The 16,826-nt window shown below is 47.8% G+C and overlaps 1 protein-coding gene across 1 annotated transcript in view; it reads left to right on the top strand.

The window, feature by feature from the left end:
- The window catches only part of LOC126293415 (uncharacterized), a 170,088-nt gene that overhangs the window by 21,620 nt on the left and 131,642 nt on the right, over positions 1–16,826 (top strand). The window contains exon 3 of the mRNA XM_049986638.1: positions 16,591–16,749. Within this exon, the coding sequence (XP_049842595.1) occupies positions 16,591–16,749 (159 nt within the window). The remainder of the gene's footprint in view (positions 1–16,590; positions 16,750–16,826) is intronic.

The raw sequence follows: 16,826 nt of genomic DNA on the forward strand, positions 1-16,826 counted from the left end.
AACCACCCCTAAAATTCATGACCAGCAGTCTTCTCAAAACTGATGGGATCAATACAAAATTTGCCCCCCTGTGGGTTCGGGGGTAAGAATAGGCCCACGGTATTCCTGCCTGTCGTAAGAGGCGACTAAAAGGAGTCTCAAACGTTTTGGCCTTGTGAGATGGTCCCCTAACGGGTTTGACCTCCATCCTTCTAAATTTTCCGAAGAGCGAGCCGATTGGGGAAGGGCGCCTTACAAGGAGCGATGTGTCCATCATGCATTACCATCTCTAGCCAGGTTTGTCGTCATCGCTTAGCAGTCCCGCTCACCTACCATCTCTTGGGCGTAGATTTGTTCTTGGGTGCAGTTTATTGCAGTCTGCTATGCTGTGTCGCTTAATGCGCCAATGACGATATTGGACTACATCACCTGAAATCCAGCACGGTGGCCAGTCCGTTGTAGTGGGGCCGCCATGTACCCTGTTGGTTGTAGCCCCCTGACTAGACAGGGATCGCTCTGCTGATGCCAGCGCCGTTAACTCCCAACGTATGCCAAGGAGTAGATGCCTATCTCCTTGGGGCATTGGGACTCCCGGCAATGGCCATCCTGCCAGGTGATCGTTGCTGAGGCTGGGTGGCGCCCATGGGGAGGGCCCTTGGTCGGAGTAGGTGGCATCAGGGCGGATGACCCGCAATGAAGCGTGGTACATCATCTCTTGCTGGCGGCCAGCCGCCAGCAGTCTCTAAGCGTTCCAGGGCTCAATACAACGCAACTACATATGACCCCAAATCGTTCCCCTCCCTGGCTACACCATGGGAGGAACGAAAGACTAAGGATGCCAGCGAACCATACTCGCCCCGTTACCTGGTGTGTACGAGAGCTGATGGTGAATCCTTTACATCCATGAAGCCTCAGTTCTTCGTCGAGCACTTAGAGGACAAGTTCGGAGAGGTGGAGGGCTTGTCCAAAATGCGCTTGGGCTCGGTTTTGATCAAATCGGCGTCCTCCGCCCAGTCCCGCCGGTTACTCGATTGTAACAAGCTGGGGGATGTTCCGGTTACAATCACGCCCCATAAGAGTCTTAATATGGTCCAGGGAATAATATTCCATCGGGACCTTCTATTGCAGTCCGATGACGAGCTTCGCGCCAATTTAGAGCGGCGAGGTGTTCACTTCGTCCAGCGCGTACATCGTGGTCCGAGGGATAAGCAGGTTGCCACCGGTGCCTTCATCTTGGCCTTCGAGGGTGAGACTTTACCTGCGAAGGTCAAGGTGAAGGTCTATCGTTGTGACGTCAAGCCCTATATCCCTCCCCCGATGCGGTGCTTTAAGTGCTGGAAGTTCGGGCATATGTCTTCCCGCTGTACTTCCAGCCTCACATGTCGAGATTGTGGACGCCCATCACATCCCAATACTCCATGTGCTCCGCCTCCCATCTGTGTAAACTGCAGAGAGCAACACTCGCCTTGCTCGCCGGACTGCAGGATCTTCCAGAAAGAGCGCAAAATCATGAAGTATAAGACCCTGGACCACCTGACATACACTGAGGCCAGGCAGAAGTTCGAACGCCTCCATCCTGTTCGAATGACTGCCTCTTACGCCGCGGCTACTACTGTTATGGCCCCATTAGCTCTCCCTCAGACTGCCACCTCTCAGAGCCGGAATGCTACACCTGCCCCCTTGATGGTGGGGGGCACTTCACTCCCTGCTGCTCCTGCACTACCTGCCTCAGGAGCAGCAACCCCCCAACCATCGGGGACATCAGTCCCCACTTCTAAGCTGGGGAAGCCTCAAACTTCCCCTGCTCGAATAGCACGGAAAGGGTCCCTTGGGTCCCTTCCTTCCCAGGATTCCGCCTCTGGGAAGGGTGACGTCAGCCAATGGAAGAAAAGCAGACCAGCGGCTGATCGCAGGGCTTCCCGCTCCTCCTCCATCCCGGAGACTGACTCGCTGGAGCCCTCCCAGCTAATGAAACCCAAGGACCAGAGAGACAAGACGAAGAAGAAGACCTCTAAGGCCAAGGACCACGTGGTGGCATCCACCCCACTGCTCCCTACAGGCTCTGCGTCCGAGGATAAGGTGGAGATCCGGGCGTCCGCTGAGGACCTGGATCTCGCCGGACCCTCAGACACCATGGAAGCAGATTGTACTGGTCCTCCATCGGTGGCAGCAGGTGACCCAGTGGCGCCATCTGCCTCCTCGGCCCCTTCACGCCTTTTTCGGACATGGACAAAGCGATACTCCAGTGGAACTGCAGCGCTTTTTTCCACCACCTTGCTGAGCTTCGCCAGCTCATCAGCAGTCACTCTTTCCTCTGCATTGCCCTACAGGAAACTTGGTTTCCGGCAATGCGGACCCCTGCCCTACGTGGGTATCGGGGTTATTACAAGAACCGGGCAGCTTATGAGAGGGTATCTGGTGGAGTCTGCGTCTACATCCTTAACTCTGTCTACAGCGAATGTGTACCTCTTCACACACCTTTAGAGGCTGTCGCTGTAAGGATGTGGACGCCTCAGCCTATTACTGTCTGCAGTTTGTATCTTCCGCCAGATGGTGATGTCTCGCGTCATGTGTTGGCTGCATTGATAGCACAACTGCCTCCTCCTTTTGTGTTACTGGGCGACTTTAACGCCCATAACCCCCTGTGGGGTAGCGCCGCGATTACTGGCCGGGGTAGAGATGTCGAGACTCTTCTCTCGCAGCTTGACCTCTGCCTCTTAAACACAGGAGAGCCGACACATTTCAGCGTAGTCCATGGCACATTTTCGGCCATCGACCTTTCTATCTGCAGCCCCGGACTTTAACCATCCATCCACTGGAGTGTCCATGACGACTTATGTGGTAGTGACCATTTCCCCATCTTTCTGTCACTACCACAGCGTCACTCTTCTGAACGCCCCTCCAGATGGGCTCTGAATAAGGCTGATTGGGGCTTGTTCTCCTCTCTCGCCACTATCGCACCTCCTTCCCCTGACACCATTGATGCGGTGGTTCAGTCGGTCACCACCGGCATCGTTTCTGCGGCGGCATCTGCGATTCCCTGTTCATCCGGGTCCCCTCGGCGGAGGACTGTGCCTTGGTGGGCGCCCGAGATCGCAGAGGCGATTAGAGATCGCCGGCGGGCTCTTCAACGCCATAAGCGGCACCCGTCCTTGGAGAACCTCATCGTTTTCAAACAGCTCCGTGCCCGTGCCCGACGCCTTATTCGCCAACGGAAGCAGGAGTGCTGGGAACGGTATGTTTCCACCATTGGCGTCCGTACCTCTGCATCGCAGGTTTGGGCTAAGATTAGGCGACTCCATGGCTATTGGCCGCCTGTCTCTGTCCCTGGGCTTTCGCTGAATGGAGTGGTGTGTACTGACTCCGACACGATTGCGGACCGGTTAGCAGCGCATTTTGCTCAGTGTTCCGCATCTACGAATTACCCACTGGCCTTCTGCTCCCGGAAAGAGCGGTTGGGAAGTTGGAGGCTTTCCTTCCACACGCGCCACGCGGAGTCGTACAATGCTCCTTTCAGCGACTGGGAATTCCAGAGTGCACTATCTGCTTGCCCTGATACGGCTCCTGGGCCAGACCGCATCCACAGCCAGATGCTGAAACACCTCTCTGTGAATTGCCAGCGACGCCTCCTAGATGTTTTCAACCGCATCTGGGTTGAGGGTGTGTTCCCGTCTCAATGGCGAGAAAGCATCGTCCTCCCCGTGTTGAAACCTGGCAAGAACCCGCTGGAGGTGGACAGCTACCGCCCCATAAGCCTCACCAACGTTCTTTGCAAGTTGCTAGAACGTATGGTGAGCCGGAGGTTGAGTTGGCTCCTCGAGTCTCGAGGCCTTCTGCCTCCGTCTCAGGGTGGGTTCCGTAAAGGCCGCTCTGCCGTCGATAATGTGGTCTCCCTAGAGTCTGCCGTCCGTACAGCCTTTGCACGCCGCCAACATCTGGTTGCCGTCTTCTTCGACATGCGGAAGGCGTACGATACGACTTGACGATATCACATCCTGGCCACACTTCATGGGTGGGGTCTTAGGGGCCCGCTCCCGATTTTTATTCAGAATTTTCTGTCGTCTCGTTCCTTCCGCGTGCAAGTTGCTGCGTCCCATAGTTCCTCCCGGGTCCAGGAGAACGGGGTCCCACAGGGGTCTGTCCTCAGTGTCTCCCTGTTTTTAATTGCGATCAATGGGCTCGCTGAGGCGGTGGGATCGTCCGTCGCAGCTTCGTTGTATGCAGACGACTTCTGCCTCTACTACAGCTCCGCTGGCATTGCAGTTGCTGAGCGCCAGCTGCAGGGCGCTATCCGCAAGGCGCAGTCGTGGGCTGTAGCGCACGGCTTCCAGTTTTCGGCCGCTAAGTCCTGCGTTATGCATTTCTGCCGGCGTCGCACGGTTCACCCTGAGCCACGCCTTTACCTTGACGGTGAACCTCTTGCTGTGGTAGAGACGCATCGGTTCTTGGGACTGGTATTTGATGCCCGGTTGACTTGGCTGCCTCATATTAGGCAGCTTAAACAAACATGCTGGCGGCATTTAAACGCTCTCCGTTGCCTTAGCCACACCGAATGGGGTGCCGATCGGTCCACCCTTCTCCGGCTGTATCAAGCGCTGATCCAGTCCCGCCTTGATTATGGGTGTGTGGCTTATGGTTCGGCATCGCCATCAGCGTTGCAATTGCTGGATCCCATCCATCACTGCGGGATCCGACTCGCCACAGGAGCATTTCGGACAAGCCCTGTTGACAGCTTACTTGTGGAGGCTGGTGTTCCTCCATTGCGGATCCGGCGCGACCGACTTCTGGCCGCTTATGCTGCCCACGTTTGTAGCTTGCCAGGGCATCCCAACTACCGTCTCCTGTTCCCGCACTCGATCGTCCATCTTCCAGACAGGCGGCCCCGGTCAGGGTGTACGATCGCGGTTCGCATCCGGGCTCTGCTGTGTGGGATTGAGTTTTTTCCTCTTCCGCCTGTTTTCCGGGCCAATCTCCGTCTGCCCCCTTGGTGTGTGCGCCGACCATGCATTCGGCTGGATTTGGCACAGGGTCCGAAAGACTCGGTCCCTCCTCCGGCCCTCCGCCGCCGCTTTGTTTCTCTCCTTGCCGAGTTTCTCGGATCTGCCGTGGCCTATACCGACGGTTCGATGGTCTCTGGTCGCACTGGTTACGCTCTTACTCTAGAGGATCATTGTGAGCAACGGTCGCTGGCACCCGGGAACAGTGTATACACTGCCGAGTTGGTTGCCATCTATCGCGCCCTAGTGTATATCCGCTCCCGCTCAGGTGAGTCCTTTGTCATCTGTAGTGACTCCCTGAGTGGTTTACGAGCTCTTGACCAGTGCTTTCCTCGTTCCCGTCTGGTGATGGCCATCCACGAGTCGCTCCATGCTCTTGCCCGTTGCGGCCGCTCCGTGGTCTTTGTTTGGACCCCAGGTCATGTCGGCATCCCGGGCAATGAGCGGGTTGACACGCTGGCTAAACAGGCAGTGAGTTCACCGGCTCTGGAACTCGGCCTTATGGAGTGTGATCTCCTGTCGCTTTTGCGCCAGAAAGTGCTTGGTGCCTGGGGTGACGAGTGACGCACCCTGCCCACGCCCAACAAACTTCGGGCGGTGAAAGAGACGACCGGTGTGTGGCGCTCCTCCATGCGGGCCTCTCGGAAGGACTCTGTCGTCCTCTGCCGGCTGCGCGTTGGCCACACGTGGCTGACGCACGGCCATTTGTTGCGCCGGGAGGACCCACCGCTATGTCGCTGCGGGGCAGCTCTGACGGTGGTCCACATTTTGGTGGACTGCCCGCTTTTAACAGGACTCAGGCAGACGTTTGCGCTGCCTGATACCCTCCCTGCCCTTTTATGTGATGACGTTGCTATGGCGGACCTCGTGTTGAGTTTTATTCGGGCAGGGGGTTTTTATCGTATGATTTGAGTGTTTGTCCTTTTATTTCCTGTATTGACTTGGGCCTTTGGCCTGTGGTTTTAAACTGTGGGTTTTAATGTCATTTGGTGGTTGGCTTTTCCTTATTTTTATGGTCGGCCAACCACCTTCACACTCGGTGTGATTTTAGTTCCGTTTGTCTGGTCTTTGTCTGTCTTTCTTGTATTGTGTCGTCTCTTGTCTCAGTTCTCCGTTTTTAACGACTGACAGTTTTTATTTCGTGTGATTTTATCGTGGAACAAGGGACCGATGACCTTAGCAGTCTGGTCCCTTCAATCCCACACCCAACCAACCAATACAAAATTTGTTATCGTATATGAGATCTACAAACGAAAATTTCATAGAAATCTAGGAAAGAAATTTTTACGAAGTACTGCTCGTGTACCCATAAGGTAAAAGCTGTTGAACGAAAGCGCCCTTGGTTCAGCGACCAAAGGCATTTTGCTGGAGGACAGGGAGCATGTCTTCAGTTTCCAAATGCAGTCTGCAGCTTTTCTTCCATGTATATTTTTTGTGTCGAAATTGGAGGATTAATAAGGCAGGAATAAGTCCATATTAATAATAAAGCCGTAAAACCGACGTGTCTGGTCTTGTTTGTTTGGACACACTAATCTTAAAAACTGTTAGACGATTTTTCATAGCATTTTAATAGGTAACTTGAGGGTAGACTTTATTTCGTCAAAATTGGATCACGGAAGAGGTAGAGCAACTTAAAATTTTAACGCCGCGGAGAGAAACATGTATCTTAGGAAAAAGCTGTCAGCTTTCTAGTGCTTGAACTTCATAATATTTGCGAAAATTTTTTTATTGATTGAAATGTTTTACATAATACTATTCAACGTAATGAATACAGTGTTTATACTAACCGTCTACGTGTTTAATCCATACTTCCAGACCAATTTTATTTAATGTGAAAGTAACTGTGTTGCATATTCACGACTAACGTGCTGAACTGGTTTTGGTAAAATTTGGTGTGGAGATAGCTTGAACGCTGAGTATGAACATGGAGTAGTTCAGGGGGAGCAGACGGCCCCTGAGAGTGTGATGTAGGGGATGGATCATCTTTTGCGTTATTGAACATAAACTATGTGAAAAGCGTATTGAATTTGTTATATAATGTAGGTACATTTGTTATATGAAGGACTTATTTCAATAGTGATAAAGTCCATTACCTCCACTTTTCTGCCTAAAATGCTTCTGAAATTAATGATCCAAACAAACAGAAAGAGGGGTTCTTCCCTAGCAAGAAGCCATATGCTCGAATATTTCTGGCAGATCAACTGCAGGTTTTTCAGCGCTCATTTAACTTTAGGACTCTGTATCACAGAATGAACAAAATTGGATTTGTACCACTATTGAAATAAGCCCTTCATATAATGTAGGTGCTTCAGGAGCACAATAGATAGATGCACCCCTCCGCACGCACCACTCCCAGGCGATATTGTGCGTGACGTTGGGGCAGTGGAGACGTGGGGAATGGGGGATGGGACGAATAGTGGGTGTGACAAAACCCCATTAGCTGTAGCTATGCTTGCTGGAACAGTCCAAGTGACAGTATTGCACATACAACAGCTGACTTCTCCACCATCGCCCATCATAACTAAACTACTGGTAAGTGAGCGAAGTCAAAAGTACGCAAATAAATTTCTCGTACAATGGATTAGTAAAGAAATAAAATTTTAATCCTTGCCACTTTGAAATTACTCTTTCACCACTCTATTACATTTACTTTCCTTCAACAATTTTCCATATAAACATTCGATGCAAATATACTCGGGGCAGCAAGAATGTCTAATGAATACAATCTTCATACAGCCACATCGTTCCTTCCAAAGATTCGGCCGAAAGTAGACTTCTTGTACATTTAAAAAGGTTACTTTTCGGGAATTAATTTTGATGCATACCACACATACGATAGCATCATCTGAAAAATCGGTACTGGAAGTTGATCATGAATTATGCTATTAATCGTTATTGCGTCCTTACAGTCTTACTCTGAATTGTTTTCATTCAGGGAGATTCAAAATTTTCAATCCTCGCATTCCTATCAGCTTCGATACAGAAAAGAAATCCTGGTGAAAAGAAAGCTACAGGATGCATTTGGGAATTGAAGGTTCTCTGGTCCCCAGCCAGATGTATTGGTCGCTACGCCAGCAGCGATTATCTTACGGGTACATAACCAGCACACGTCAAAGTTTCTTTCGTTGATTTCAAAGAAAATATTCGTTTACGGATACCATATACGATGATTAAAAATTTTGAGTTTCCAGTCATCTATCGATCCCCTCAAGTTTGAGTCGATTGTGCGTCATGAACTTTTGGGGTGGGTTTCTTAAAATGGTGTGGTGGGGGTATTGAGTGAAATATCTTAGTTTTTCATTTTAGGTTTTACACGAGCGATCTGTTAAACGTGGACTATCTGAGTCCTTCCGTTGGTTAGTGAATTTTCCCTGAGCATATTCGCAAGCTGTATTGTGGGCAATGTTGTGTGTACTGGAACAGACGGAACATATTTGTATTGAGAAATTTATCCTCTACTCTCACTCCATGAGTACCCTTGTGTCTATAAAACGCATGTGTCCAAAAGACACATACGTCCAGAACATTTAAGGCTACCTTTTCTACTTACAGAGCCTTGGGAAGGAGGTGTCATTCGGCTGGCTACTAGGGCACAATATAATTCAAGGAAATCAATTTAGTGGCTATGACTATCAAGAAAGGGCGTATCAAAATTCCTGAAGCTCAGTGTGCCATCCTTCTACATACAGGGAAGTCCTCATTGTGTGCAAGGCTTGGAAAGGAACCTAACTCGTGTTACTGAATGGTACATCACTGGAAATTCTTATTCGAACGTGCCAAAATACGAATTCCTTGAACAGTTTCGAGGTTACCGGATTGGGGGTGATTTAGCGACGTTCCCTTTCCCATTGAAATAGTTAGCATGAATACCGGATCTTACATCCCAGATAACTCATTAGAGTATATTCAATCCCTGCCCCATTGAAGTAGTTACCATGAAGCCATGATCTTACCATGCCAGACAACTCATTAGGGTAGCAGTCAAGTTGCTCAAAATTGGTAAAATGCTAATGAAGAACTGCATAAAAGTGTTAAAGTCTTTCGATGTATAACTTTTCAGATACTCTGCATTAAAGATGTTACGGAGATAACATAGATCTCTGTGTACGGTTGGATGATGTACATACATATCCCCTGGATATATGCTTTTTACTCGTACGTTCTGCAATATAAACAGGAATATCGATATGCGGTAGTATCACGTGCACATAATATGAAAGCGTAGTGCGTTGGCGAAGCTGTTATTTGTACTGGGATTATTCATGTGAAAAGGTTTCGACGTGATTATGGCCGCACGGGGGCAATTAAGACACTCTGAATACGGACTGGTAGTCGGGGCTAGACACATGAGACTACTTTCCGTTTGGGAAATCGTTAGGAAATTCAATATTCCGAGATACACAGTGTCAAGAGTGTGATTCAAATGGCTCTGAGCACTATGGGACTTAACTTCTGAGGTTATCAGTCCCCTAGAACTTAGAACCTAACTAACCTAAGGACATCACACACATCCATGCCCGAGGCAGGATTCGAACCTGCGACCCTGTGGCACCTAGAACCCCTCGGCGACCCCGGCCGGTGTCAAAAGTGTGCCAGGAATACCAAATTTGAGGCATTATCTCTTTATCACGTACATCGCAGTGGCCGACGGACTTCACATAACGGTCGAGAGCAGCGACGTTTGTGTCTAGTTGTCAGTGCTAACAGACAATCACCACTGCATGAAATAAGCGCAAAAATTAATGTGGGACGTACAGCGAAAGAATCCGTTAATGCAATGTGGCGAAATTTTGCGTTAATGTGCTATGCTACTAGACTACGACCCGAGTGCCTTTGATAACAGCACGATATCGTCTGCAGTGCCTTTACCGGGTTCATGACCATATCTTTTGGAACGTAGATGACTGGAAAACCATGCCTGTTCAGATAAGCACGGATTTCAGTTGGCACGAGCTGATGGTAGGGTTAGTGTGTGGTGCAGACTCAATGAAGCCATGAAACCAAGTTTTCAACAAGGCACTGTGCAAGCTTGGCGGTGGCACCATAATGTGTAGTCTGTGTTTAAATGGAATGGACCGGATCCTCTGGTCGAACTGAACATCTTAGAGACCATTTGCAACCATAGATGGACTTCATGTTCCCAAACAATGATGTCATGCCACTGGGCCACAGTTGTTTGCGATTGGTTTCAAGAACATTGTGGACTGTATGAGCCAATGATCGCCCGACATCAATCCCATCGAACATTTATGCGACATAATCGAAGAGATCAGTTCGTGTGCAAAATCCTTCCCCAGCAAGACTTTCGCAATTATGCACGGCTCTATTTTTATGCATGGACGGCTCAATATTTCTGCATGGGACTTCAAATGACCTGCCGACTCAACGCAATGTCTAGTTGCTGCATTACACCAGACAAAAGGTGTTCCGACACGATATTTGGAGGTATCTCATAGCTTCTGCCATCTCAGGGTAATCCACTCATCAAAAAAGCATATTTCCAAATTACTCACCAATAATGAATTTGGACGTTCCTTTTGTGTTCATGTAGGAAGGTGGTTGTGTACATAAGGCGAATTCGTTCATCATTGCCACTCCGCCTAATCAGGGGCATGCAATTGCGGCTTGTAAACAAACGCAGTACGCCAGAGCTGAGTTCTTGTGAATCCACTGTTGTCCGTGTGCCTTGTAGTGTGGCACAGTACCTCAGAACAGGCTCTCTGTGGCAGACCGTATCTAAATCATCGGGGAGAAAACAAGAGACAGGCTGACGTTGCGGATATTGTTCGCGTTAATCAATGTGGTGTCTCCAGACGGTGGAAAAAATTCCAGGAAACGCATTCAGGGGCGGATCGACATCCCGAAATCTGTCCACGCAAAACTGCAGCAGCTCAGGACCGCTTTGTAGAGGTATCTGCACGGAGACACCCTACAAAGACAGCGGCTACTCTGCGCCACAAGCTTCGAGAAGCAACGGGGTTACCGGAAGTACCCAAACTGTGTGCAACAGACTTCATGATGGAGAGTTGTACAGCTGAAGACCTCTCAAGACTCCTCCACTGCGTCCACGTCGCAGGGGTGCTCGTGTAAGATGGGATGGAGCAAATGAACATTGGACACCAGACCAATGGACCTACTTCCTTTTTGCAAACGAAGTGCGGATAGGTTTGCATCCAGATGACGATTCTGTTCGCATACGGGGGCGACCAGGGAAGACCAGTCATCCCTCAATGGTGTGGCACGTCGCCAACGATCTGGTGGCTCAGTCATATTCTGGCAGGTACCATGTATGACAGGCGAACAACACTCGTTGCAACTGAAGGCAACAAGATTGCTGCAATGTATGAAAACAGCGTTCTCCGACCCATAGTCAGCGGTTTTGCAGAAGCTGTAGGGAAAAGGTTCGCTCTACGGGACGATAACACCTGTCCTCGCCGTACTGGCAGTGTGACACGATGTAGGATCAGAAGAATGGATTGGCCAACATTCTCACCGGATATGAATTGGATAGAGAATGGATGGAGCTTGCTCATAAGAGTGACTACTGGTCGTCAATGTCCTTCATTACCGATTAATGCTGCCATTGTGGAGTGGCACAATGTGCCTCAAGAGGCCTGCAATGAGGTATTACTGAGGATGCCCCATAGCACTCAAGAATGCCTGAGGGTTCGTGGAGCATCTACACGTTATTGAACAGTGCAGTGAACACACAATTTTATGTTTTTTGGTTGGTGTATAAAATGTACTGTTTTGATTTAGGTTTAGCGTACAGTATCCTCATTGTTGAGATAGAAGGGCATGATGCTTGGTTGGAAGATGAGAGGCTGGAAGTGGCAGCAATAAGGTGCGGTTAGTAAACTCAACTGCCCAGCCGTGACGTTCCTCCTTCCGGACAATGACTGAGATGAAGGCCTTCACACACGCCTCAGGATTGAGCACAGCCTGATAACACAAGACTTCCTGCTTTGGTGGGTGGATGTCCAATGTGAGACAAAAGCGCAGTGAATGGTTTATGAGATGATCTGTCCTCGGTTGAATTCTTCTCGGTTTATCAGCTGAGTGGTGGCGTCGTCTTGTCGCAAAGTTTCAATTAGTGTCGTACCCATCACTTCGCCAGAAGATGATGGGTACGAAACTCATTGAAACGTTGCGACAAGACGATGCCACCACTCGGCTGATAACCCGAGAAGAATTCATCAGTGGAATACACCGAGAAAGACTGAAATCGCATAGATCCACCGGCGGCCGAACCGCACAATAACCCTGGGTTCGGTGTGGGGGAGCGGAGGGGTGAAGTGGACTGCGGTAGCCGTTGTGGGGGTTGTAAACCACTGCAGCTGCGGTGGGGACGGAGCCTCTCCGTCGTTTTTAGGCCCCGGATTACACACAGTTCAATACATACAATGTTGATATGAGATCTGGAGCAAATCTGAGGGTGGCTACTTATAACTTAAAACAAATGCACTGGCCAAAGTCACAGGCAGTGAAGTCATGGGAATTTACAGTCTTGTGGTGGCGTCCTCCCATCGGAGGCAGTGAGCAGTGGAATAGCGAGCCAACTGGCGGGAGTTCGACTGCTGTCTTCCGCATAGCTGTGAACGGCGCACCGGGTGCCGTCATTACCGCATGAAGTGATCAGAAAATTTAAGTGTTTTGTTCATTCGAGTTAAATTCTTTATCGAATCAGTGGTTAACTGAAATGTCTAGATTCCTCCTGCAGCATTCTGTATACTCCTTAGAGGCTCTGAGGAACCTACAGAGCCGGCCGCTGTGGCCGATCTGTTCCAGGCGCTGCAGTTTGGAACCGCGCAGCTGCTAAAGTCGCAGGTTCGAATCCTGCCTCGGGCATGGATGTGTATGATATCCTTACGTTAGTTAGGTTTAAGTAGTTCTTAGTTCTAGCGGACTGATGACCTCAGATGTTAAGTCCCATAGTGCTCAGAGCCATTTGAACCATTTTTTGAACCTACAGAGGAAAAGGTATGTAATCATAGACGTGTCGTATTATCACTATTCATTCACAGTGATTTGAGTACGAATTTCCATCTCTTAATTGTTTTTCTCATGTAATTTTGTTAATTATTACATAAGGTAGCCTCACTTCCATCTTTATTTAGCAACTCACCATCATACCTTAGTTGTTATCTTCATAAGTGCAATTAATATCACACTCTACCGCTGCGTGCAGATTACTCCAGTTGTGTTTTGCGAAATTCCTTTTCCTGCCAGCCAACGGCTGCTTCCAGAACCGTTGCAGACCTCGCTGACCTTGGCCGCAGATCCCGTTGCCTCCCTGGGGATCCACCCCCACCCTTCCGGCCGCTTTCACTGCTAAATGTCCAATCTCTGCCAGCTCACTTCGACGAGTTCAAATATATATTTCAAACTAATGATAAACACGTAATACTTTTGCCAGAGACTTGGCTCAAACCAAGTATCCCTACAACTTCCGTAAACCTAGATGGCTATATCTTTCTCAGGCACGACAGATGCAACAGACGAGGGGGCGGAGTAGCGGCGTATATTCGCTCTGATTTGTCACCTACTCTACTACATACATCCCACAACAATGTAAATCAACAAGAGGAATATATTTTCATACAGATAAAATCCCTTAACAGAAAGTGCTTAATTTGTGTCCTCCTAAAGTAGGTGGACTCGCCTGCTTCGAAACTGCCCTCTCTAGTCTCAAATCGTCATATGAACATGTAATTATAGCAGGTGAAACTAACATTAATTTTCTGCGCAATAGTCCTTCCACTGGGAAATTTAAGAGGATGCTTTCTTCCTCAAATATGACGCTACTTCAGCTGGCACCTTCTTATCACACGACTACCAGTCACACTTTCATAGATACATTCGCAACGAAATCTCCAAACAGAATAATCCTCACTTTTCAAATATTTGCGCCTGGCATGTCTGCTCATGACGTTTTCATGACGTATTGACTAGAATGCCCTAGAAAGAAGAAAGAAAACTGTCTACATACCGAGACTTCAAACGCATAAATTTGCCTGAACTCGAAACTGAGGCACAAGAAATAGTTTGGGGAATGACCTCTACTCCCCTCATGGACATAAACGTCAAACTCCAGGATTTCACTAATAAAATTACTCAACTATATGACAAAATGCTCCAATAAAGACCAGAAAAGTAAAAAGGAAACCTGCACCTTGGCTTACTGATGAACTAAAACAGCTCAGAGACGCTGCGCATTGAGCATAAAAGATACACCCTACACCTGAAAATCATACTGTATACAAGCAGAAACGAAACATAGTCAGTCAAGCGGTGAGAAACGCTAAGCTCGGTCATGCCCATACATTAGCTGACAATAGATGTAGACCAGCTATCCTGTGGAAAAGTCTCCGTAGTCTCAGTTTAGGCAAAATAAAAGTTGCAGAAAATCCCATGGTCCCAGCTGAAATACTAAACCGATTTTTCACATTACCTACAACCACAATTGAACCGCAAAAAAAAAAAAAAAAAAAAAAAAAAAAAAAAAAAAAAAAAAAAAAAAAAAACCATTGATTACCTCATGGGGATGAACGACTGTAGCAAAGAAAAATTCTATCTACAGCACGTCACTTGCTATACTGTCGAGAAAGCCATAATGCGGATTAGATCAGCATCTACTGGACATGATGGTATCACTATCCAGATGGTAAAACTTATTATTGATCAACTACTGCCCTCTATAACAGACATTTTCAGTGATTCATTAATCACAAGTGTTTTCCCTGAGGCCTGGAAACTGGGATAAATTAAGCTACTGCCTAAAAAGTACACCGCCATAGCACCCTCTGATTACCGCCTCATCTGCCTTCTTCGTGCACTATCAAAGGCCTTAGAATATATAGTCCATGACCAGCTCACCAACTACCTAACTACTAACAACCTACTAGACGAATACCAACCAGGTTTCCGTAAACATCGAAGTACATCATCCACACTGATAAAGGTGACAGATGACCTGAAACTTGCCACGGACAGACAAGAAGACAGATGACCTGAAACTTGCCACGGACAGACAAGAAGCGACTATCATTTGCTTCTTAGATTTCAGCAAAGCATTTGATACTGTCGACTTCGACGTCTTACTAGCCAAACTTAGCGGTCTAAATTTCTCACCAAGTGCAGTGCAATGGTTTCGCTCATACATGACGTCTCGTCAGCAACGCGTCCTGTCCGCGAATATAAAATCACAAAGGCAGCAGGTAGTGCCAGGCGTTCTCAAAGGCTCAGAATTAGGTCCTATACTCTTCTCTCTGTATGTCAATGATGTGTGATTGGTTCTGACCTGTTGCAAATATATGCATGCTGATGACCTTCAGTTGTATCTAAGTGCGAAACCAAGCAATCTTAAGAAAGATACTGAAAATTTCGATACTGACCTCGATGCACTATCAAAATGGGCACAGAACATAGGACTAAAACTAAACACATCTAAAACCCAAGTGGGACTTGTTGGTCACTCTAAGCTCATTAGCCCAAAACATTAGGAATCCGTACCATCTTTTATCCCAAATGGAACAGATATTAACTTGTCTCCCTCAGCAAAGAGTTTGGGAGTAATAATAGATGAAAATCTAAATTAGACAGAGCACGTAACTGCAGTGTGCAAAAAAGCATCAGCATACCTTCATGTCCTACAAAAATATAAAAAAACTCTTTCCGTTCGATCTGAAAAAGAAATTAGTACAAACGCTTATATTCCCACTCATTGACTACAGCGATATTATCCTACAAGGCCTCTCTCAGGAAAAGTCGCGACGTCTGGAACTGGTAATGAATGCCTGCGTCCGATATATCTGTGACGTTCGACTTACTGATCACATTTCACCAGCATGCGCAAAATTGTCCTGGCTGCGTGCAGACAAACGCAGAGATTTCCATACACTCTGTCTCATCTACTGCCTTATAAATGTACACTGTCCCTCATATCTCTCCTCGTCTTTAACGCTTATGTCGGAACAACATGACAGAAACATACGTTCCCATCATAATAAAATCCTCTCTGTTCCACTGCATCGCTCAGTCACCTTCTCCAAGTCCTTTACAGTAGCGGGAACCCGACTCTGGAAAAACCTCCCTTGTTATGTTACAGAACTTAAAAGCACGTCCGACTTCAAACACAGTCAACGACGTATCTCCTTAAGCAACAGTAATGTACATGAATGCACTTCACCTCATTACTTCCCTCTTTTCCCTTCTTAAATATCCCTTCCCCAAAACTCGCTATACTAGTAAACATCTGCTTTACACACCAAGATATTAATGTACATCTGTATAAATCTTCATTACTATTGCCAATTTTTCCCATGTTTGTCATTATTAGTTGATTTTTTACTGTTACTATTATTGCTTTTATCATAATTTGTATGTATAGCACCTGTTGTAAAAATACTGCCAGCATTTACTTTATTGGGTCTTAGTCATTACTCTTTATTCATATTGTCGCTAGAGTAATCTAATTTTCTTATTTAAGTTATTGTCATATGTAACTCTGATGTGTGAAATGCTGCTTGTGTGGAACACTGGTCCGATATAAGAGGGGGTCAGCTAGACCTAATCTGATCAGGTTACATAAATAAATAAAAATATTATCCGGTAGGTGAAAGCTGCCAGCTGGACGGAGAGAATCTGTCAGAGAAGGTGCGCGTGCTGTGTGTGGTGATCACGCAGCCAGAGAACCACCGTGACAAGGCGGACGCCGTCAAGGAGACGTGGGGACAACGGTGCTCACAACTCCTCTTCTTCAGCTCTCAGCTGGGTAAGCCGCCTGCTCTCAACAACTCTCATCACCTGGCGTATGTCACATAAACACAGAAGAATCAGTCATCCCAGGCA

This window comes from Schistocerca gregaria, chromosome 10, assembly GCF_023897955.1.
Source record: "Schistocerca gregaria isolate iqSchGreg1 chromosome 10, iqSchGreg1.2, whole genome shotgun sequence".
Classification (NCBI taxonomy): Eukaryota; Metazoa; Arthropoda; class Insecta; order Orthoptera; family Acrididae; genus Schistocerca; species Schistocerca gregaria.